Source organism: Echinops telfairi, unplaced genomic scaffold (assembly GCF_000313985.2).
Source record: "Echinops telfairi isolate 266 unplaced genomic scaffold, ASM31398v2 ScPeMD7_17;HRSCAF=63, whole genome shotgun sequence".
Lineage (NCBI taxonomy): Eukaryota > Metazoa > Chordata > Mammalia > Afrosoricida > Tenrecidae > Echinops > Echinops telfairi.
The window spans coordinates 1,702,142-1,725,428 of record NW_022103914.1 but is presented as its reverse complement, the minus strand read 5'-3'; the positions used below and the strand labels follow the sequence as shown (position 1 = coordinate 1,725,428).

The 23,287-nt window shown below is 57.0% G+C and overlaps 1 protein-coding gene across 1 annotated transcript in view; it reads left to right on the top strand.

Annotated features, from left to right (window-relative positions):
• ADCY5 (adenylate cyclase 5) overlaps window positions 1-23,287 on the top strand; it is a 180,256-nt gene that overhangs the window by 109,434 nt on the left and 47,535 nt on the right. The window contains exons 3-4 of the mRNA XM_004712234.2: window positions 10,138-10,287; window positions 15,683-15,804. Of these exons, the coding sequence (XP_004712291.2) occupies window positions 10,138-10,287; window positions 15,683-15,804 (272 nt within the window). The remainder of the gene's footprint in view (window positions 1-10,137; window positions 10,288-15,682; window positions 15,805-23,287) is intronic.

The following is a 23,287-nucleotide window of genomic DNA, read 5'->3' as shown; positions in this document are numbered from 1 at the left end:
TCATCTCTCTCCCAAGGAGCACCGGGTGGTTTTGAACTGCTGTCCTTGTGGTTAGCAGCCCCACTCATAACAAACATAGTAGACAAAACCATAGAATAATGATGGACATGGAACTTCAGTTCAGGAGATGAAAATACTTTGGACAAAAATATTTGAGAGAAGGATGCTGCCTTGGTGGCATAGTGCGCTACACACTGAGCTGGTAACCACAAGGTCAGCAGTTTGAAACCCCCAGCTGCTCTGAGGGGGCAAAGCTAGGTTTTCTGCTCCTGCAACGAGGTGCAGTCTTAGGAACCCACAGGTGCAGTCCCACCCTGTCCTGGACGGTGGCTATGAGTTGGCACTGACTCCGTGCTTTTGAGGGGCCCAGCAGTAAGTGCTTGGCTGCTAACCAAAAGCTTAGTGGTTCCAACCCGTCCTGCTAGGTACCACCAAGTCAGTTCCGACCCATAGTGACCTTACACTCAACAGAACACAACCCTGCCTGGTCCTTCACCACCCTCACGCGCGTTCCCATGCCTGTGTGGATTGTTGCAGCCATGGTGTCGATCCATCTCCTTCCTCTTTTTCACCGCCCCTGAACTTTACCAAATAGGATGTCCTTCTCCAGGCCCTGGTCTCTCCTGACAGGTCCAAGTATGAAATGAGATCTCGTAGTCCTTGCCTCTCAGAAGCACTCTGGCTGTTCTTCAACCATTTCAGGCGGCAGCATATGAGCAGGAGCCCATGGTGCCGAAGGAAGAAGCTCTGTGGAGATTACATCCTAGCAAACCTGTGGGGCCTGGGGAACCCCTGTCACACGGGGTCATCGAGTCAGCGCTCAGGGCCCCTAACAACAATAACATATGTGGGAGTTACATAATCTGGTGTCAACTTTAGACTCAAGCGTGAAGGGGTGGAATTTAGCCTGTCAATCAGGTCTCAGCTGATGACCTCATTTGGAAGCACTGTGGAGATAAGTAGCTCGCTGGAGGTGGGGACACACACACACACACACACACACTGTGAGACATTCCTCTTGACCAGACACAGGGAGCTACACTAGAGCTTTGGAGCTGGAGGAGCCACGTGGAGACCCACGCCAGTGCTAAGATGCTTCCACCACCACTGGGTCCACAGGACTTTCCACCCACTGGCCTGTGATCTTCCTGCAGTCTGCATCATTGCAAGTGTTTCGTGAGTCTGAAGAGGACTTTACAGACTGGTACTGGACATATGGGCTAATATTGGACTTATGGACTTGATCTGGACTGAGCTGGGATGTTTTCTTAATGTACAATTACTCTATATAAAGCTCTTTCGTACACACATATAAGTCTCCCTGGATTTGTTTCTCTAGTCTACCCAAACTAACACACCAGTGTAGGCTCTGGCTTCATGGATAGGCGTTTTGCAGCCACAGTGACTGAGAGAGAGTTCTCCCCAGAGATGAGTGTGGAGGCCGGCAGGGGCTGGGAGTGTGTCAGTCAGTAATCGGCAGCTCTTCATGCGACCAGGATCTATGAACAAGGCCTGGGGCACCTAGGACCGGGGTGAGAGAAAGTTGAGTGCTTCTTTATTAAATAGAATCAACCAGAACGGGCCCTAAATTAAGTTGCGATAAATAGCAGCTTAGTCCAGCAGAGTAGGGGCTGTCAGCGCTGCTGCCACGTCTCTGTGGAACCTCGGGCAGGGAGTCTTCCCTGAGCCTCCGTGTCCCCGGCGTATGGAGGGTGGGACCCACCTAGCTTATAAGGATCTGAGGAGAAGGAAATGAAACATTACACATGTGTTTTGAAGACTGCAAATTGCTGATGGTTCCTCGATCCTTGCCTCTCTTCACGTTTCACCTGGTATCTTTCCTCCTCACTCGGTGGGGGCATTGGTGGTTTAGTGATAGGATTCTTGCCTTCCGCGCCAGAGACCTGGGTTCAATGCCCAGTCGGTGCACCTCACACACAGTCACTGCCCGCCCGTTTGTGCTGCTAAGCGTGTTTTGTTGGCGCGCTCAGGCTGATACAGACTGGGAAGAAAGGTCTTCCCATCTACCCCTGGGAACCAGCCAGGGCAGGTTCCTGGGGTCACAGGGTCTGACTCGCAGGTGTCTCGATGCAGTTCCAGGTTGTGTGTGCAGCTCTCTGTGGTCTGCCGGCTGAGCAGCCACTAAGGTGAGGCAGGCCCTTACTGCAGGTTGAAGTCGCCGAGGAGACCAGGAGTCTGGTCGGGCCCGAGACTTGCCCGGGAGATAACCAGCACAGGAGTCTGGGGACATTCGGGGCTGGGAAGTGATATGACGCCAAGGTTCTCATAGCAGGCTGTCCAGTGGTGGCGTGCGGACCATGTGCAGGCATCCTCAGAGCTCAGGAGAAGCTGGAGCAGGAGAAAGGGACCAGCCAGAAGCCGCTGGAGCAGAAGGGGCAATGGAGAGGATGCTTGGGAGCCCAGTGACACCAGGAACCGCAGAAATGGGCTTCACCCCTTTGTCCAGAGCCAACAGCCTCCCCCGCACCCTCCCTACCCCCCACCGCCCACCGTGTCACAGAAGCACCAGATCTGAGATAACGTGACTTGAATCACCCTGGAGAAACTCCACGACGTTCCATTATTTTGGAAAGGAAACATTCTGAAGAGGCGTCCCTTGACATTAAAAAAAAAGTAAAAGTATATTGAAAGCATTTTAAAGCCATTAAGCGCCTAATTGAGCGTGGTGTCGTATACAAGGAACCGTGTGCAGCTCTGCCTTCTACGAGGATGTCATGTAAGATTATTCTTCCTTGATTTATTTTCTTTGTATCCGACCAGATTCTGAGCCTCTCTTACCGCCATATACATAGACCAGTGGGATCCAGCCCAGCGGGGGACGCGCCGTCGGGCTCAGCTGCTCCCTCCATTGGGGGCCTTCTCCCCTTGTTGGGTTTGGACATGGCCAAAGGACTAAGACAGGAAGGTGTGCACTGCCCCTAGGTCTGGGGGACAAGAGCCTCCCTCCCCTCCCTCCCTAGTGCCCAGGGAGCTGGTCCTCAGCACCTAGGCTCTCTGAGGTGGCCTGGCCCTTCCTGGCTAGGTGGGTGGACTTGGAAAAATCCAATGTCAGCACTTTGGTTCCCACACAGTAGAGGTGACTTCCAATGAGGACGTGCAGAGAAAATGCTGTGTGGTCTTTCTGCTTCTCCTCCTCCTCGCTCGCTCTGGCTGCCACCGTGAGTGGGGAAGCCTCTGGAGGAGAGCCAGCCCCCCGCCCTCCCTATAGCAATGCTCAGCCCAGGGCAGACAGGACTGTGAGGACCAGGGTCTGAAAGGCTCCCTGCTAGAGCTCTGAGATCAAATATGGGCACCCAGTTAAATTTGAATTAAAATAAACAATGTTGCCCACCCCCCACCCCCAGCATAAACATATCTACCAAGCATTGCCTGGATAAAATAGCAGCAAGTCGCCTGGCTTCCCAGCCCTAACCCCAACTCACGTCATTTATTCCCGATCCATTCCCCCTCATTTCTTGTTGCCTCGTACCACTCCCCTAACTGGCGAGTGGTCCTCAGAGCCCCCTGAAAACTCAGGGGGGAGTCACCATGTTCTTGGAGTCCTTCCTGTCTCCTGCCCCCAAATCCACCCTGCAGCCCACAAGCAGCCTAAGATTGGGTTTCAAAAGTGCTGGGCTTTTCAAAATAAGGCCCATTTCTAAATATTCATAGACTTCTTCTTCCCAGGGTCTGAACTCTGAGACTAGAATTCCAAACATTCTCCCTCTAGCACGGGTCCTTCATAGGAGGAGGCCAGTCTCCCAGGGTGGTCCTGGGACCCAAACCATCTAACTACCTGCGGGACTTGCTTTAAAAGCAGCTGCTGAGGTGACCTCTGTCCCCACAAAGTATGCTGCCCACCTCCCCACCACCAACTACTGGCACCTATCTCCCATGTCTTCTCTCTCTCTCTCTCTCTCTCTCTCTCCCTCTCTCTGGGGTTAGATATGTTGTAAGTCTCAGCACTGAATGGCACCTTTGGGTATTTACTAATGACTAAAGCCTGTACCCCGGCACAGGGTTTGAACTTACTTTTACTGTATCTGGTTTGTTTTGGGGCAGAGGAAACCAAATACCGTTGCCATCTAGTTCATTCTGAACCACAGCAACCCTGTGGGGCACAGTAAAATTGCCCCCTTAGACTTCCAAGGTTGTAATCGTCCTGGAGCTGACAGCCTCCTCTTTCTCCCTCTGAACCGCTAGTAGATTTGAACCATTGACCTTTGGTTAACCATGGAGCACAGAAGCGCTTGAGCCCCTTGGGACGCGTGTAGGGGGTTGAGTATGGGAACGTTGACTTCAGTGGAGTCGGAGACAGTCAGCCTGTGAGCATGGGAGTAAGGTCATTCTTGAACTGCGGGCTCCTGCCCGGCAGGCTGTCAGCAGCCTCTCTTCCTCGCATTTAAGACCGGGGTGCACAGATCCCTGCCTTTGTGGGGGCCATCGTCTGTAAGGGTGTGTGATTGTCATGTTCATTTTACTTTTGGGGGCTCTCTGGTCCAATTTGCTGAAAATCTCCCAACCCACTCTCTATTCCCCAGCACCCTCTCAAACCTGGACACCCTCTTCCTGCACACCAGGTTGGGTTTCGTTTTGTGAATGAGATGCACCCCGATGTTTGTTAAGCTTAGCAAAGCCATTTGGACTCTTACTGGGTTACCACGCATTGCTGTACCAGGATTTGCCCCGTCTGTTGCGATTGGCCTTCTGGCTGTGGGAGGAGTCAGATTACAGGCCGAGTGACCCAGGCGGATTAGTGCTGAGATGCTGTGTCGGCCAATTGATAATTACTTTAGGGATCAGGACTCAAAATAGATTTTGGCCCTTCGGGCCGGTTTCAGAAGCCAAAAGCACAAACAGCCTCTCACATCTCTGGTTAGTCCCTCCTGAGTCTTAACTTCTGTTTTTGCTGTTGTTTTAATGAGGATGTAATGCACACACAGAAAAATCCACCTTCTTGTGGTGTGCAGTTTTGCAAGTTCAGACGAATGCATATAGCTATATAACCCCCACCACAGTCAACGCACGCAACAGTTCCTTCACCCCAAAAGATTCCATCTTGCCCTTTTGCAGTCTCCCCCTTCCCCAGCCTGTGCTGTGTCCGGCCTGCCGGTCCCCTGTAGATGTCACACGAACACATGACCTGGTGTATGCAGCCTTTTGAGGCTTGTGTCTTACTTAGCCGAATGCTTTTGAGATGCATTTGTGTATGTACCGTTGGCTGTCCCCCTTTATAGCCGAGCAGCACCCCGATGTTGTCAGAGGTCGCTGGAGTCACAGCAGTGGCCCCAGGACCAGGACTTCAAACGGAGAATTCCTCTTGCCACCCCAGATGTATGCAGCCAGAGGCTACATTTTAGTCATCTTTTTAAAATGCAGACTCTGGTACTGACTATCTGGGGTGGAAAGGTAAAATTCTTCTCAGGGGATCAGACCACAATGAACTGTGTTGAAGCCCTGGTCAGACAGAGTCTAACTTCGGTGGGCATAATGACTGGGATCAGCCGGAAGCCGATTCCCATGAGATGGTGGTGAGATAGACTTCCACCCTCCGACCTTTTAACCAGTTCTCACACCAGCCACCCCTACGACAGCACACTCTCTATTCACTTCTTGTTTGGGGCCATCCATGGCAATGGCCTGGGACTCACCCACTATTCGGACAGTTACATGGTTTATGAAGGAAGTAAAAGGGGGTACGACTCAGAATCAGGAAGCAGGTGGCAGTATCTCCCATTTCCATCTCAGGAAAGGCCTCTCGGCTCCTCCCAGCCCCCTCAGGACAGGCTCCTCTTGCCCCTGGATCTACGGCTGCTGGCTCTGCTTTGGGGCCCCTTCCAACTGGTCACCGCCTGTAGTGTTACAGTCCTTATAGAAGGTTCTTTCTCTTCTTTCTGTTTCTTCTTGCTTCCTGTCCGAGAAACTTGGGTGGGGGTGGCTGTATTTATATACAAGCTCTTTGTAATCTCAAGACACGAGACTGACCACAGGGCCACAGACTGACCAATCTCCACAGATAGGCCCTGGCACTTCATTTCCATAGTAACGTCATCTGCATAAACGACAGCCACCTCATTTGTATAATCTATTGACTGATCCTTTCGAGGTACAGACCCATCACAGGGTCAGAAAAACAACAACCAAAAAACAAAACTCACACCAGGTTGTTTTACAGTTCCACTTCAGTTAGACAAAAGTAAGACATTCTCTGGGGTACAAAATCAGGCTTGCGTGGGGAAATCTCCTGAGCTGTTTGTCCAAAGAACAAAGGCAAAAGGCCACGTAAAGGAACTCCTTTGCCATGCTGCCCTGGTTAGGTGGCATGTGGGTCACCGTGATGCTGGGAGCTCCCAGCATCGAATGCCAGCAAGGCGTCACCCGGCTGGGGAGCTGTCAGCAGAGCTTCCAGATTAAGACAGACTGAAAAGATAGTCCCGCAGTCTACTTCTGCTAATCAGCCAATGAAAACCCGCCTGGATCACAACAGCACGTTGGCTGTTGGACTCAGAGATGTTAGTGACCGTGCGGCAAGAACTGGACCGGCCTCTCATTCTGTTGTGCAGGGGGTCTCCAGGGGGTCCGAGCCAACGTGATAGCAGCGAACGAGAATATCACATGGGTCATTTGGATCATTTCCCGTTTGGGTGACTGCAAATAGCGGCCCCCACTAAGTCAGAACCCAGAATACCCTGGCCTGCTGGGAGGTCTCTGCCTCCCCTCCCCCGCTCAAGGGCCCCACCCTTGCTTGTAATGGATTGATTGCTGCTCCTCCTGTAAAGCATTACCGTCTTGGAAACTCACAGGCCCGTTTCTTCCCGGCCCTGTCTGGTTACTTACTCTGAGTCGGCATTGACTCGATGGCAGTGAGTCTGGCTTCTCTGGTCGGGTCTGTCTCCTGTCTTCTCCCTCAATTGTCCACCTGTCGTGCAGGGGTCTTCTTCCTCGTGAGAAGCCATTGGGATGGGGTGGGCCCTGTGCTTCCAGTTTCTGAATAGGATAAGGTGTTAATGAGATGCTGTGGCGTGGGTGGGGCTGGGTGGGAGTGTGTGGGGGTTGAGTCATGGGTGGGGCTGGCAGATTTGGTGGCTCAGCCACGCGAGCTTGCCCTTCCCGGAAGGTGAGGAGGAATCTGACACTCGGAGGAGCTTAGAGCTCCTTCAGCCGGGAAGCTGGCACTTACTGCACAGGCAGGGAGGGAGCGAGGCTTTGCGATAAAAAAGGGAGCATGCAGGTGCCCAGGACAAGGTGCACACCATTCTTCATGGACCACCATAGGGGCTCTGGGTTTGCATGCTGGTTTGCGATCAGAACCACCTAAAATCTGGAGGGGGCGTGGGGAAACTCCTGGTAGATGACAGGCCTGCGTCAGGGACAGAACTCCTGGAATCCAGAGACAAAGAGGTCCCGGGTGCTATAAACAGTAGGTGAGCTCCGCTGCCACAAGGTTGACCGGTCACCCGTTACTTCAGAAACACCAATCATTGAGCACCCTGTGGGGCACGGTCCACTCTGACATGTGGGGTTGCCGGAGGTCGGAGCCAGCTGGAGGGCACTGAGGAAGAAGAGTGTGGGAGCGGTCACCCAGCGGGCCTGTGGGATCCAGGAGAGGTGCCTTTCGCACCCTGGGGACTCAGGGTCACCAGAGGTGCAGCATTGGGGCTGGGGTCTTTTCCAGAGTCGGGTGGAACGGAGAGTTATGTTTTCGGAGGGACTGGGGTGCAGCTTCCCTCCACCACAGGCAGGATGCCTGCGTCTCTGCTTGGCGTCTTGGGTGGACCAGGCCCAGGGTACACCCTCCCCGAGCTACACCTGCCAAGAGAAAGTTTAATTAAACACCAGCTGGAGAGGCCCTGGAATGTGCCGTGTCAGCTTGCTTTGGTGACCTGTGTTGTGTTGTGTTTTTCCTTCGCTTTCCAGTAAATATTCCTTTCCAAAGAACTCCAACCTTGTCCCCGCTGACCTGCAGGGGCGGTGGTACTTTTCCACACACGTCTCGCTCAGCTCGGAGCAGGGGCTGGGTGTGGAGGCCGGGGGAGGGGGGAGGGCGGACGGTCTCCAGCTGGTGCGGTGGCTTGTCAGGGTGCTGGCGCGGAGAGAGAATGAAATCGAAACAAGGCCAGCCGTGGGCACTGATCCCTGCTGGCCAGGGACCGTGTCCGTCTTTTCTTTTTATTAAAAACAAAAAAGCGTGAAGCTCTATGAGGGATCTTCAACAAGTTCGCAGAAAAATCCCAGTACCTTTTCCATTCCAATTGCCACAGAGTGTTGAAAGCCCCTTCCTACATAACAAGGCATCCACCATTTCAACAATAGCTACAAGTGCCCTTCAGTAACATCGGTTACAGTCTTCCCGTTAGACAGCCTTCTCTCAGCCCTTTCCCAGGTCATTCTGCTGCCGCCGCCGTCAGCATAAACCAGAGCCCTTAGACGAGCCCCTCCCTTGCCTTCCTTCTGCTCCGCATGGGGGTGAGCCCAGGGCTGGGTATCTGGTGGGTGGCCAGTAAGCACCTGACTTATGGGTGCTGATCTCTGGGGGGTAATAAGCTAAGGTCCTTCAGTAGGACAGCCCTGGGTGTCCGATGCTGAGCACTTCCAAAAAGAGGAATAAAATCCCACCATCCTTTCCACCAACATGCATCCAGCTTTGCCCCAGAGTCACTAACACCCCTGCACTTTTAGTTTCTAAGGGCCTTGGTGGGGGAGAGGTTCAGCACAGGGCTGCCGACCAAAGGGGCTCGTGGCTCGCAGGGCCCCCAGCCATGCCGAGGGAGAAAGGTGTGGCAGTCTGCGTCCATGAAGACGCTCACTGTGGCTGTTGGGTGCTATCCAGTGGCTTCTGACTCAACCAGCAACGGCTGGCTGCCATCAGGCCGATCCCAACTCTTCCCAAGCTAACACAGAACAGGATGGGACAGTGCCTGGTGCGGCACCAGCCTCACAGTTGGGTTCAGTGTGGCGACCACTGTGCCAGTCCGGCTCCCTGAGGGCCTTCCTCTTTTTCACCGCCCTCTACTGCACCCAGTGAGGCCCTTCTACAGATCCTGGTGGGTCCCTTCTGTGAGTGCATCCAGGGTACATGAGACAGAGTCTTCCCACCCTCTCCTCTCAGGGAGTATCCTGACTCGACTTCATTCAGGTGTATTTGTGCTCGGTCCTCCTAGAACGTGTAGAAAGGGGCTGCCAAAGGTGTGTGGGGAAACCCCAGGATCTCTTGGTCACGTTTTCCCGCAAACTCTGTGACTCGCTCTCCTCACCAACACTGCGATTCAAAGGCCTGGCTTCTTCTCCAGTCTCCAGTGCCAGGCATTGTGTCGCATGCACACCCCTGTGGGGCCTAGGCCAGGTGCCCCTTAGTCCTCAGAGTGGCACCTTTGCTTCTTACACTTGAAGCAGGTGTTTGGCGGCAGATGTGCCCAGTGCGAAGCGCCATTTGATTTCTTGGCTGCTGCCTTTAGGAAATCGAGTACAGCGAACCCCTTGGCAACCTCAGTGTTTTCTCCCACCCCACCCCCCACTTAGAATGATGGTGCTTATTGGTCCAGTTGTGCGATTGCTGCTTTCTCTGTGTGCGTCTTTGATCTTCATCAGTAAGGGCTTCAGGTCACCTCACTGTCAGCCAGCAAGCTGTGTCATCTGCAAATCAAGGGTTGCCGAATGAGTCTAGTCATCCTGATGTCCTGTTCTTCATACAGCCCAGCTTCGTGGACTATCTGCTCCTGCATACAAATTGAACAGCGGTGGTGGGAGAAGGCAGCGCGGATGCACCGTTCCCTCCATTTAAACCTGGGGGACAGCTCCGCTCAATGCTGGCCATTATGAGCCAGAATGGGCCAGATGGCCACAGGTTACAAGGCTGTCTTGGGCAAACGGAGCTGCTTTTGGTTGATGGTTCAGTGACTTTGTGCCCACACCCATCACCGGCAAGCCAAGTGTTGGGCTTTGGGGATGTGAGGGATCCTGACTGGTATGCGTAGCTGCTCCCAGCAGTCTGCTGTGTGCAGAGAGGCCAAGTCCGTGGCATTTGTTTGCTGGGGGCTTGGGTGTGTTGGCGACTCCAGGGGACCCGGAGGGTGGGGCAGGACTCCACTGACTGGTAGGGCTCCATGCCTGAGCTCCGTGTGCTGTCTGCCCCCACAGGTGGTCTCCAATGTCCTCATCTTCTCCTGCACCAACATCGTGGGTGTCTGCACCCACTACCCAGCCGAGGTCTCCCAGAGACAGGCCTTCCAGGAGACCAGAGAGTGCATCCAGGCACGCCTCCACTCACAGCGGGAGAACCAGCAGCAGGTGAGTGAGACCACCCCCCAGCCCCCAAACATCTCCTGTCCCCATCATGCCCCCCTCATCCCCACACAGCCAGACCAGCGCCCACCCGGGCCCTGGCTGGGACCCAGCCTGCAGGGCCTGTTTCCCCTGGAGGGAGGCCAGCATTCCAGGCTCTGTGGGAATTCTCCTCAGGGGTCCCTGTGGTCTCCAGTCCTTGGGAGGCAGGAATGTGAGATGGCTCCCCCTCCCCAGAGATGCAGACCAGCTGGAGGCAGGAGATCAGCCAACTTCCTGACTCCAGAGGGGGAGGAGGATTGGGGGTTTGGCCTGAGCAGGTTTTCTCCTGAGTTCGGCTCTAGTCAGTTGGCTCAGAGAAAGGAAGTTGGTCTCATATTGCCCTTGTCCTCATCCTCCAGGAGAATTCTGGGAAAGAAGCCTGTTTTCACAGGCTACAGTCATGGGTGTGCTTCCCTGGAGGGCCTTCTGGGTGGATGGGGGACTGGGGGCTCCTCTGGAGGGGCCCTGTCTAGAAATGCAAGCCCATGTGTGAACCAGGTGGAGGTCCTGGTCACCCTGGGATGGTTCCCAGGTAGGTGGCCCAGGAAAGGAGCAGGCCGGTCTGCAGGTGATGGTGCACGGTCAGGCAATGCCAGGTGCAACTCCTGAGATGCAGTGACTCCCCACCAGGGGCTCTGCCCTCTGCTAGCCGAGTGGCTCCCAGGGAGTTATGGGCTCCCCAAACCCTCCAGACTTAGTGGATGGAGTCCTGCTAGGCACCCAGGAGCCCTGGTGGCATCGGAGGGTAAGCATTGGACTGTCAGTCTCATGGTTGGCATTTCAAACCCACCGGCTGCTCCTGGGGAGAAAGATGAGGCTAATCTGATCACAGAATGATTCACAGTCCTGGAAACAAAGATGAGTCTGAATCGACTCAAGGCCAGTGGTTTGGTTTGGGTTTTTCCCCCCTTGGGGGTGGGGGTTACAATGTACCCAAGTTCAGCTTCCAGCCAATGCACCTGTCCGTCAGTGGAGGCTTGTGTGTTGCTATGAGGTTGACTAGGTTTCAGTAGAGCTTCCAGACTAAGACAGACTAGGAAGAAAGGCTTGGTTGTGTACTTTAGGAAAAGTATGCTCAAACTCACTGCTGTTGAGTTGATGCCAACTCATAGCGACTCTGTAGGGCAGGGTAGAACTGCCCCTGTGGGTTTCCAAGACTGTAAACTCTAACTCTTGGAGGAGAAAGCCCTGTTTTTCTCGTGAGGAGTGGCTCGTGGTTTTGAGCTGCTCACCTTGTAGCTAGCATCCAACGCGTAACCAGTGTGCCACCAGGGCTCAGGATAATTAGAATGAATCCTGTGGGCCACAACAATCTGCTCCCATCGTCTATGAGCTGGCCCTGAGTTAGAGGCTGACCCGGCGGCCACTTACAAACTAAGTTTGCAGTGCTGTGTCTGCTGGCCAGCCAGCGGCAAATATAAACACAGAAGGTCTGCCTTTGAGAGCAGGCACAGGGTAGGTTGTGGCGGTCTCCTGAGCCCTCCTGGCTGTAGCCCGAGCCCGGGGCCGTTGACCATGCCAGGGGCCATCTCTGACTGTTCTGGGTGCACCCTCGGTGAATGACGGTGACAGCTAGGGCTGCTGGCCTCCACACAGCTGGGCAAGGGCCTGAGCCTGAGGGTCTCCTCTCCCCCACCTCCCTGGCCCCCTCCAGTGCTGCCTCTGTGGCCTCACCCACCCGTGCCAGGGTCCCAGTGTTTGCGGTGATAGGTCTGAGGCCTGGCTCAGCCCATGTGCTCTCTGGCCCTGCTGGGCTCCTGGTCCAGCCTTTGGGTGGAACCCCAGGACCCTCCAAGTGTCTTCTTACCGCAGCACAGGCACACCGCTAAACCTCCACCCATGCAGCTCCATGCTCCAGCATTCCCCCTGAGATCAAGGTGGCCTCCCTTCCTGCTGCCCCAGGGGACCCCCCTCTCTCAGTCTCATCTCTGAGTTTGTTGCACTTTCCTGGCCATGGCCGTGAGTGACCAGGCTGGGCAGCTCATATAGAATGATGGGGAAGAACCTGCTTCTGTCCGATGATGTTCAGGACCAGGACCCTGGAGAGCACAGGCTTGCTTCCTGGGCACAGGCGATACCCCCTCCCTCGCCCAGCAACCCCCCAGGCTCTCCCGCCCTTGGTGGAAACAGCCACGCTCTCTCGGGACCCAGATGATGCTCCCAGCCCTGCCTGAGGAAGGGGCTGAGGATACTGGCCCGCTGTCCCCGTCCGTGCCACTCGGCCGTCTGCCCCAGCAGTCATTGGGAACGTAGGCTGCACCTCATGCTGGGTAGCACGCTTGCTCCCAGTCGTCCTGTATCTCCACAGAACTTCCCTGCCATCCCTGTCCCTGTCACTGGTTGCCCCAGGAAATACGAGCTGGCCTTCCATGGCCATGGGTCCTAGGGCCTGGGGAGACCAGACAGACGGGCAGAGAGCAGCAGCCTCCATCGGCTGGTTCACCGCGGTTTCCCGGGCGTGAGGCTCTGGGCCGTGGAGCGGAATAAGACACGGTTGCTGTCCTCCTGTCCTCACCGGGGCCTCTCCTTGCACACACGGAGGGGACACACAGCCAGCCACGTAACGTGGGCCCACCAGAGGCTCGGTGAAAGAACGCATGGGGTGTAGGGCTGCTCCCCCTCTCCCCCCCATGAAAGGACTCCCAGAGGAGGTGGCCCTGAGGATGGTTAGGTGTGAAAGTGGTGCTTCCCGCTGGGTGAGCCCCTGGTTCCTGACAGCTCTGGCCCCCTAAGTCCAGAGAAGATGAAGGGAAGATCTCATTTTAGGAGGTGCTGGGAGGGGCCAGATCGCAGAAGCCCCTGAGGCTTGGCTGCGGGAGTGGGGCCATCTGGAAGTTTCCAGAAGCATTCTAGGACTACGGCCAGTTTCTGGGCTGAGAGACGAGCCAGGTGTGTCCAGACAACTGCTCCCTTGCTTGGCCGGATAGGCAGCGAGGTCTTTTCCTCAGAGGTGCCTCTGGGTGCCCCAGCCACCACTTTCAGGTGGCAGCCGGGCGAGTGTGCCAACACTTTGCACCTCCCGGGGACTTCAGCTGCCTGCAGTGCGGGGTTTGAAGGAGAGCCGGGCAGCCGTGTGTGCGTCAGGAAGGTCACTCTGCTTGCTTGCTTGCTTGCTTGCAGTGTGGAGAGAAGAGGCACAGAGCTGCCAGCCTGGAGAGCAGCAAACTCTTCCAGGGGCTGTGCTGGTCACCTAGGCAGGGCCTGGAGGCACCCCGGGCCTGCGAGCGGCTGCAGGACGGGAAAGATGGCCTTGAGAGCCACTTGGGGAGGAGTCGCCAGCACAGACCAGTCTCTGGGGGCTGCAGGTGCCCCAGGGGGAGGGTGCAGTGCCCGGAGCCTGAGCCCTGCAGACCACTGGGGGTGGGAGGGTGTCCAGGGTGAGTCAGCAGGCAGGACCGAGACAAAGGAGGGGTGCTGTGGAACAGAAAGAAGAGAGGCTCCCAGGAGTGCAGGTGGTCGTCTGGAGAACAAGCAAAGTTCATGGATGAGGCGGTGTGTGGGGCCCAAGGAAACTTGGGTGGTTTAAGCAGAGGAGCGTGACCTGAGTGTATCGGTGAGGTGAGGGGTTTGACCAACAGCATGGAGGGTAAGGGGAAGCCAGACAGCCGGGGCACTGGGTCAAGGTCGCTGGGTCAGATGAGAGCTGCACATCGCAGTGGAGGGGGCTGCGGAGGAGGAAGGATGGACGGACAGGACAGCTCTTTCCTCATCAGCAGTGTTTCATCAGTGCAAGGCTGGTCCTGACACGGGAATCGGAGGGACTGAGTCTCAGGACAGAGTCTGAGCAGTAGCAGCCCTTGACGTGGGCCAGGTCCCCACCTTGGTGATCAGGGGAACAGGTCATCAGGGGCCAGGGCCCTGGACTGCAGAGCTGTTGGGGGTGGAGATAGGGGAGGTGAGTGTGGCTCCAGGTGAGATGCGCAGGCAGTGGTGTCTGGGCGTCCAGGTGGGCAGTGGGAGACGGCAGAGCCCCAGACAGGCATTGAAGTGGGGGGTGACTGCACTTGCTCGCTGGGGAGATACGGGGTCCCCAGCGGCAATGGATTTGCTCCCAGAGAGCAAGAGCGAGGGCAGAGGGGGCAGAGGGTGGGGCAGAGGAGAAAGGAGTCAGTAAGCAAGAGAGGAGGCAGCAGGCGGAGGGCAGGGGCGCCGGGAGGATTGTGGAGGTGACCAGTGGAGAGCTCGAAATGAGGCTGGCGGGGAGAGGGGGTGTGGAAAGCAGAGATGGGGGTTGGTGGTGTCCGAGCCTCACCTTAGAGTCCAGTGGCCCTCCATGGTGTCACACACACACACGTCCTTCCCACCTCCCCCTTGGACAGATGCTAACTTCTCTGTTTTCCAAAGTTGGCTCGAGCTCCCTCTCTGGGCTGGTCCCTCCCACTAGGGTGACACCGGAGCAGCCTTCTCCCTCCTCAAGCTTCTGGTCTCCACGAAGCCGTCTCTGACCACCCCATTCTCCCCGAGCCTAGGCCCCCTACCCTCTGAGCACCTGCTTCCCAGAGGGTCCTGGGACTACCAAGAGGCTAGAACCTCTGCCCCCTCACGGTTCACCCCTGACCCCTAGCGTGTTGCCTGACATTCGGGAGGTATTTAACAACCGATCAGATCCCAATGATGGTGCTCAACGAGCAACCCCACCCCTGGTTTACACTGGAGGAAACTGAGGCTCAGAGAAGTCCAGTCAGATGCCCAGATCACACAGGGGCTCAGGCTACATCCAGGATGGTAAACTGGGGTTGGCGGGTGCTCACAGGTTCACCTGCATTACTTCCCTGCCCTCTCCCCACCCCCACCCCACCCCCGACTCAGCCAAAGGGCCATGAGGTGCCCCAGGGGACAGGGGCCAGAGAGTCTCTGGACTGAGCTTCCATCCCTGAGCCCCAGGTGTTCTCTAGCACCCCAAGGCTCAGGAGGGCCCACGGGGTTTCCGGGGCGTGCATGTGGAGGGACAGCGTACCTGTGGCCCAGCAGTAGAGTCTCGGCTGTCGCTGAGGCTCGAGAGGCTCGTGGGCCAGAGAAGCCAGCCCTGCTCTGGGGCATCATCGGATCGTTGTCATCGTCTTGTTTTCGTGGACCGGGTTCAGACGTCAATCACTGGGCTTTTCTTCCTCGTTCATCCAAGTCTGGGACTCCTGCTGAGACCGCGCGGTGCCATAGCAACACCCAAGCTCCCCTGGGCAGCGTGAGGGCTGGAAACTGAAGGGCTCCCGGGATAGCATAGACCCTGGCCGAGTGTGTCTGGGGCCAGGCAGGGTTGAAGGCCAGCTTTGTGTCCACTGTCCACAGAAATGACCCGTGGCTCCCGGGTGTGGGGGCGAATGGTGGGCGCTGTGACGGGAGAGTCTGCTTCCCTCCCCAGGAGCGGCTCCTGCTGTCTGTCCTTCCCCGGCACGTTGCCATGGAGATGAAGGCCGACATCAACGCCAAGCAGGAGGATATGATGTTCCATAAGATCTACATCCAGAAGCATGACAACGTGAGGTAGGGTGGGGTGGGGCGCAGGGCGAGGGCACACAGGAGGAGGGCTGGTGGGGGAGGGCCCGCCGGCAAGGGCACGCGGGGGAGGACCGGTGGGCGACTGCACGCAGGAGGCCTGCGCCCCAGAGCAGAGGTGTCACTCCTTGTTTGGGGGAGGGGCTTGGGCAGGTGTGTTGTGGAGCCCCCGGCCCCCTGGGTATGCTGAGGGAGTTCTCATCATTCTGTGTGGTTTCTCAACATGCGGGCCTCGACCCCTTTCGGGATCCAAAGACCCTTTCACAGGGGTCACCCGATTCATAACAGTAGCTAAATGACAGTGATGAAGTAGCAATGAAAATAACTTTATGGTTGGGGGTCACCACCACATGAGGAACTGTATGAAAGGGTCGCAGCGTGGGGAAGGTTGAGATCCGCTGCTCTGGAACAAAGGCGGGGGGCCAGGGTGGAGAGCTGGTCTCCCCAGGGAGCCAGGGAAGCACAGACTCGGAATCCAGAGTGGCCACCACTGCCCGGCTGCTGCCACTAGCCCTCCTGACAACAGCCCCGTGAGGTCAGTGTCCTCCTGGCATTCCTGGTGGACAGGTCAAGGGGGAAGGGCTCGAGACTGCGATGAGCTGCCTCCCCAGACAGAAGCCGCAGGCAGCAGGGACATGTGGACAGAGTGCAAAATCTGCTTATGAGTCCGTGGGGACATGGGGCAGCGAGTGGCCTTCTTCCAGTGTGGCTTCCTGGAGAGCCCGTTGTGCCCCACATGTGGTCTCACCCCATACATTTCCCGAGGACCCTCAGCCCCTAGGGGGTTTAAAGACGCGGGCGTCATGTTCAGTGACAGGGTTTGAGGGGACAGTGTCAAGGAGACTGCTCTGGAAAACGGAAGTGGTACTCACAGCACACCTGTGGCAGGTAGCAGGCCCCATGGGGGTGGGTGATGCTTGCTCACATGGAACAGACTGGGCACCCAGGCTCTCCACGACCTCGAAGCCTTTGGGACACCGAGAACCCGTTGGGTCTCGTCAGAACATGTCCTTACTCCAAAACATTTGTCCTCCACATTAGGGGTCTGCCAGCTCCCCCAAAGCCCACCCTTGTCAGAGTGCTGGGTGCTGGGTGCTGAGCCATGTGGCCTGCTGACCTCTGGGAAAAAGGCCCTCCAGGCAGAACCCCCACATGCAGGGGGTTTCCTGAAGGGAGGCTGCAGGCCCAGGTGAGCTGACCCTCGACTTGAATCCTCTTAGGGTGCGCTGCTGTGCCCACTACACTGCCTCTCTCCCTCAGTGTCCTCTGTCGTCAGATGGCGGAATAAGCAACAATGATAATAGTTACTATTTATCGAGGGTTCACTTAACCCAGGCTTTGCTGTGCAGCTCCATCTGCCTTGCCCTCTGGTCCCCACAGCATTTTACAGATGCAGAAACTGAGTACGGAGATGAGGTCGCCTGGCCCAGAGCCCGTAGGTAGATACATGGTGAACTGCCCTTCTCCAGAAATTGGCTGCCATCAGAAGTTCTGCCTCGCCCGACCACTGTTGACCTCCCTGCCATCGAGTTGGATCTGGCTCATAGCGACCCTTCCCAGGCTGTGACTCATACGGGAAGGAGAAAGAGCCCCGGCTTCCTCCCTCCAGTGTCTGATGCTTTCGAACCGCTGACCTTGTGGATAGCAGCCCAGTGTGTAACCCACTAGGCAACCCCGGCTCCCACTACTATTGGTCAGTGCTGTCAGGTGGATTCTGACTCAACTGCCCCCCAGGCTGCAATCCCCAGGGGAGCGATTCCCAGCTCATCTCCCCCTAGGAGGGGCTGGTGAGTTGCACCGACAGCCTTCTGGTTAGGAGCTGGGTGCTTGACCGATAACACACTTCCCGGTTTGTTTCGGAAGGCTCTATGGACCGAGGTTTAGGGAGCCCTGAGCCCTGAGCAGTCTCAGAGGGAGCAGAGGGCTGAGCCCCCAGCGGTGTGAGCACCAGTGTCCAGGCAACTCGTGTTTCCCAGGAGCCACCAGGGTTGACTATCACCAGCCTGACATCAGGGGTCCCCACGCCAGGACACCTAAAGAAACAATCCCCCTATTCCAGCAAGTTTCGGGAACCCAGATTTCAGATGAGACGAGACCCCCTGCCCCCTGTGTTCCCCTTTGGGTCTTCCCCGCAGCAGTGACATCCCCCAGCAGAGAGCAGAGCGTGGGTGGCGGGCGCAGGCCCAGTGCTCCGTGGCTCCTGTGGCAGCCACACTTTCAACAGGTGCTCTTCAACTACCAAGTGGCTCCTGGAGGGAAACCGTGGCCCAAAACGCAGGTCTGCTTCAGCCACCGCACCCCAGGCTGCCAAGCCCCACATCTGGAACATCTGGCCACCCACTTCCTCGTGCCCCTCCTCTTCCCTTCCAGCCCCCAGGGTCCCTGCCTCTTGGATCCCTGCCCTCCAGCAAGGGGCTTTGTTTGGTCAGAGGGGCTGACTATAGGAATGGCCCACCCCTGGTGAGACACCCCCCCCACCCACACACACACACCCTTCCCATCCTGTGCAGGCAGCACCCTCCGTTCTGGTCATTAAATGACCAGTACCCCCATCACTGAGTGGCCTGAGTCGCACAGTGAGAAGCAGGCTCCAAGGCAGTGCGGGCAGCTGGGGGCGGGAACCTGTGCTCCTGAGAGGACAACATGAATAACAGCAATCAGGCAGGAGATGAAAGGCCAGAGGCTAGACTGCCCCACTCTGAAGTCAGTGGGATAGACGTGACATCTGAAGCAATCATATGCAAATGCCCTGCTTGCTCTCCTTGATTGATCTGCTCAGTTGAACCTTTGGCTAGGGCCAGGGCGTGGGCTGAGTAGAGGGTGGGAGGGTGACAGAGTCTGTCAAAACGTGCTTTGGGTTTGGGGAGAGCCAGGAGGAGGGGTAGTTAAGCCTGGGTTCCGAGGTTAGACTGCTATCCTGTCTAACTCTGCTGCTCCCCGGCTGTGTGACGGGGGCATGTTACCAGGCACTGAGGCACTCAGGGTCTTCATCTGCACCCATGGGCGAGGGAAAACCAAACTCACTGCCAGCCAGTCAGCTTTGACTCACAGCGAGTCTGTAGGACAGGGCGGCACTGCCTCTGTGAGCTCTTTCTCCGGAGGAGCGGCTGGTGACCTTGCAGTTAGTAGCCCAACGTGTAACCACCCTGCCACTGGTGCTCCTTGGGATAGAGAACGTAATTAAGAAGACATGAAAGACTAATGGACAAATAGGGCAGGTGCTTAGCACGGCTCTGACACATAACAAGCACCCAGTAGCCGGGAACTGCTGTCATTGTTGGTGGTGTTTGCATGTCTGCAAGGTCAGCAGTTCAGAACCACCGTCCACTCCAAGGGAGAGAGATGAGGCTTTCCACTCCCATAGAGTCACCATCTTGGTAACCCACAGGAGCGGTTCTACCCTGTCATGAGTTAGAATCAGCCTGGTGGCGGGGAGTTTCGTTTATGACTGTTGTTATGGGGCTGTCAGTGTGTGTGTGTGTGTGTGTGGGTGTGGGGGGGGTTGGAGGCCGGGAAGCATGGGACTGCATAACCACAAGGTCATCAGTTCAAACCCACCAGCTGCTCCTCGGGAGCCAGATAGGTGCACAGCCTCAGACACCCTGCAAAGGGTCCCTGAGAGTGGATCTGCTGGCAGTGGGCTTGTCACTGCTGCTGCCGTCATTGTGAGCGTCGTCACCGCAGTGTCCACAAATAGGCCGGGGACTCTCCTGGAGAAGGGAAGGGCCCTCGGTCTCTATCATCCTTCTCTGTGGAGCTGCGGTGTCTCCGGAGGGCGAGGGCATGATGGCATGCGGTCCAGAGCCCCACCGAGAGCAGGGCAACACAGGAAGAGATCTCGGGCCACGGCATGACAGATTGGGCCTGGGTCTGAGGACAAGGGAGAGGCTGGCGGGGGCCGTCCTTCTCTGTGGTTACCCTTGCCCCACCCCAGAGGGAGAGTGGGCACAGTTTAGAATGCAGCCCCTCCCTGGGTGCCAGCCAGTGGTCGCAGAGGACCCTGTGGGGTGCCCTGGAGCTGAGCTAGGGGCTGCCTCTGGTGTGATGCAGGGCAGAGCCCAGGAATTCCCCAGATAATGCCCTGAAGACCCCCAAGGGGCCCTGATGGCTCTCCTGTTTGGGGTTTGGTGACAAAAGCAGCTGTTTGGAGTCCTTTTAAGACAGACAGGTCAACTCCCCCAAGGCTGGGGTGTGTGAGAGCCTTCCTTCCTGTCCCCGACACCACCCCGGTGCAGGCCCTTCACCCTGTCAGCGGTGCAGGGTGAGATAGGAGGTGGGACAGGGAACGTGGGAACTGGTCAGCCCCACAGGGTGGGAGGAGGGGCAGCTGAGAAGGCCCTGCTGCAGGGAATCATAGTGAAGGCGTCGCCATGGACAGAGCCTGGGCACTGCCAGCAGGTCAGCCCGTGGAGGGAGAGAGGGGCTCATGGGCTGGGCCAATTTAGCACACTTCCTTGCTCATCTGTCTGGTCACTCGAGCCTCAGTTTCCCATCGGCTCAGTGGGAATAGGGGTGTCCTTTCACACCCCCATCTGACCTCCAACTGCAGGGACGGACCCACTGCCCATGCTCGCTCAGGGTAGGGATGTGATGGAATGCGGGGCAGCCCACTCTCCTCTCTGCTGGAGACATGCACCGACAGCAGTGGGACCGACTGAGCCGGCAGAAGTGGGTGCCCCATTCTAGAGGAAAGGGCTGCTCAACACCTTAGCCCCCCATTATGCACTGCAAACATACCACACAAGGGCAGAGTCTGCCAGGGGCCCAGCCTGGCCCAGGGGCTCCTTTCTGGCTGCTGAGAGGTTCGATGAGGCAGTGTTGGCACTCACCCTCCCCACCCCCAACCCCCAGCCCAGAGCCTGGCCTCAGGAGGTGGCTGCAGACCTGTGGTCCTGTGGAGGCAGGGCTACGAGACGAGTCAAAGTCTGATAACCCAACACCCCAAAGTTTTCAGGGGGCAGGCGGCATCCCAGTCCAACACGAGAATGTCCTAAAGGTACCCCTGCTTCCTGCTGGCAGCTGGCCTGCCCAAGCCTGTCCCCAGCCCCCGGGGGTGATGATGGCAGCAGCATGCAGAGCCCTGGTGGCACGGTATTTAAGCACTCAGCTGCTCGACCCCACCAGCTGCTCCATGGAGAAAGATGTGACTGCTCCCCGGAAGCTCACAGCCCTGCAAAGCTTGGGGGGCCATCCTCCCCTGTCCTTCAGACCCGCCGAGGGCAGCGGTAGATCGCTGTGTGCAGGGAGACGAGGCCGCAGCTGTGCAGGAGCATGCACAGGCACACACACCTGCTGGCATCTCTGTCACTGAGGAGGGAACACATGGGGGTCTTGGCACAGAGCCTTCTTCTCAGGGACCCAGGAGTCCTGTCGTCAGGAGGTACGGTCCTGGGAGGCAGGGGGGCAGCTGGCCCTGGCGTGGGAATGAGGGGTGCTTCGGGTTCTGGGGAGGCCTGCGCTGATCTCGTCCCTTCCTCCCCTCTCCCCTCCTCCACCTTAAAGTTATTATCTCCTCTCCTGTCTCCTTCAAGGGCTTGGCTGTGTTCCCTGGGTCACACTGGCGTCTGGCTCAGCCGCAGCGTGGTTCTGAGTTATAATGACTGTGAGGCACTGTCCCTGGTGCTCGGGTACCCGCCGATGGATTGTGCCCTGTGGGCAGAGAGGGGGCAGGGTTTACCCCCAGCCCATGAGGGGTGATCCCATTAGGGTCAATGGAGACCCTGCCTTCCTGTCTCAAACCTGGCCTGACTGAGAACATGAGAGAGAGAAGCAGCCTTCCCGTTCACGTGGCAGTCCTTGTTCAAACATTGATTGAGCTCCTACTGTGTGCCAGGCATGTCTGGGAGTAGTTGGAATAGACACTGCCCTTCCTTAAGGAATATCAGCCCCGGCAGAAAGACGGGGCAGGGCAAGAGGACTGGGGAACGGGGCTGGGAGACCAGCTGGTCCATGAGGGAGCCACTGGGCCTGGGACTGACAAGGGAACTTGAGGACAAGGAGCCCTGGTGGCATGGTAGGTTATGGGTGGGCTACTCACCAAAAGGTCAGAAGTTGGAACCCCTCTTCTGGAGAAAGATGAGGCTGGCTCGGAATCATGATCGACAGCAACAGTGGTGTGTGTGTGTGTGTGTGTGTGTGTGTGTGTGTGTGTGTGTGTGTATGTGTGTCCAGCAAAGACTCATCATTTAGACTCTCGGCCTCAACACAGTGGGCACCAGAGATACAGGCAGGTGAGGGGCCTGGGGTCGAGGAAGACGCCGTCTTTGAAACAGGTGAAATCAGTTGTAATTCAGACTCTAAATAAAATTTAGACTTAGGAAGGGTTCTTCTGGGCAAAGTCAAAGGAGACATCCTGAAGGACCACAAGCATTAAGAATCAGTCCCTAAAATAAGACTTTTTATTTGACTATAAGGCCAGGTTTGGGCCTTCAAAATACACGTTTATTCTGCAATGTATCTTTGTAGAAACACTGAACCAACCCTAAGAGCAAGGCTCCAACAGCCAGAGTAGACCTGTTACACCATCTGTGAGAATCCCCTGGGACCCCAATAGACGGGGCAAATTCTCAACAAGGGGTGGACTGGCTGCGTGCGGCGTGAGCACCTTTCCCGAGAGAGCAGCACAGAAGGGAAAATATCGCCTGAGAGGCTGCTGCCCCCCCCTCCCGGCATGGTGGCCCCAGTAGGAAGCCTTGCCCCAGCCTTGGGGAACAGAGTAGGGGAGGGATTTGGATGGACCAAGACAGGGCCTAAGCGAAGCGATTGGGTGGAGGGAGTGGGGTCTGCAGGAAGCTCTGCAGAGCTCATTCCTGAATACATCTGATGGGAACAGCCTGGGGCACTGGGCCCTTCCTCCCTGGCATCTGCCTTCTGAATCCAGGTCCTCTGTCCCCTCTCCCCTGTGAGAGTGGGGGGGCTTCCCCAGGGCACGGCCCCCCTCTTTGCGGAGTATATGTAGGTGTTCCCAGGGCTGGCACCCTCTCCACGGCCCCTCTCAGTCCCTTCCCCACCCTCTGTGCCCTCAGGTGACCCTCTGACTGCTCCTGCTTCATTCACTCCTCTGCTGCCATTTCCCTTCCAGCCAGGCCTTGGAAAACACCCAGTCCCCTGTCTATTTTCAGTTAGGTGTTAATGAGCCCGCAGCCTCCCTGTGCTAATTCACCTAATGGATGAGAATGGCTCACTGCTCCTTTTCCTTAGCTTCCACTGCAGAGAGCCCAGGCCAGCGGACTCTCCAAATTCTGTGACTGGGGGCAGAGGAAGGGCACATGCCCAAGGACCGGCCTCTTGGTCCATAGTGACTGCTGGCCCAACCACTTGCCCTCCCCGGGCACACACTGGGGCCTTCAGGGTGCCCTTTGTGCTGCCAGGCCTGCCCTTAACTCCGGCCGGACCCAGCATCTTGCGAGCTATGCTCCCTGCCTGCCCCGCCCCATGACCTCGGCTTCCCAGAACCCCCACCCCCACCCCC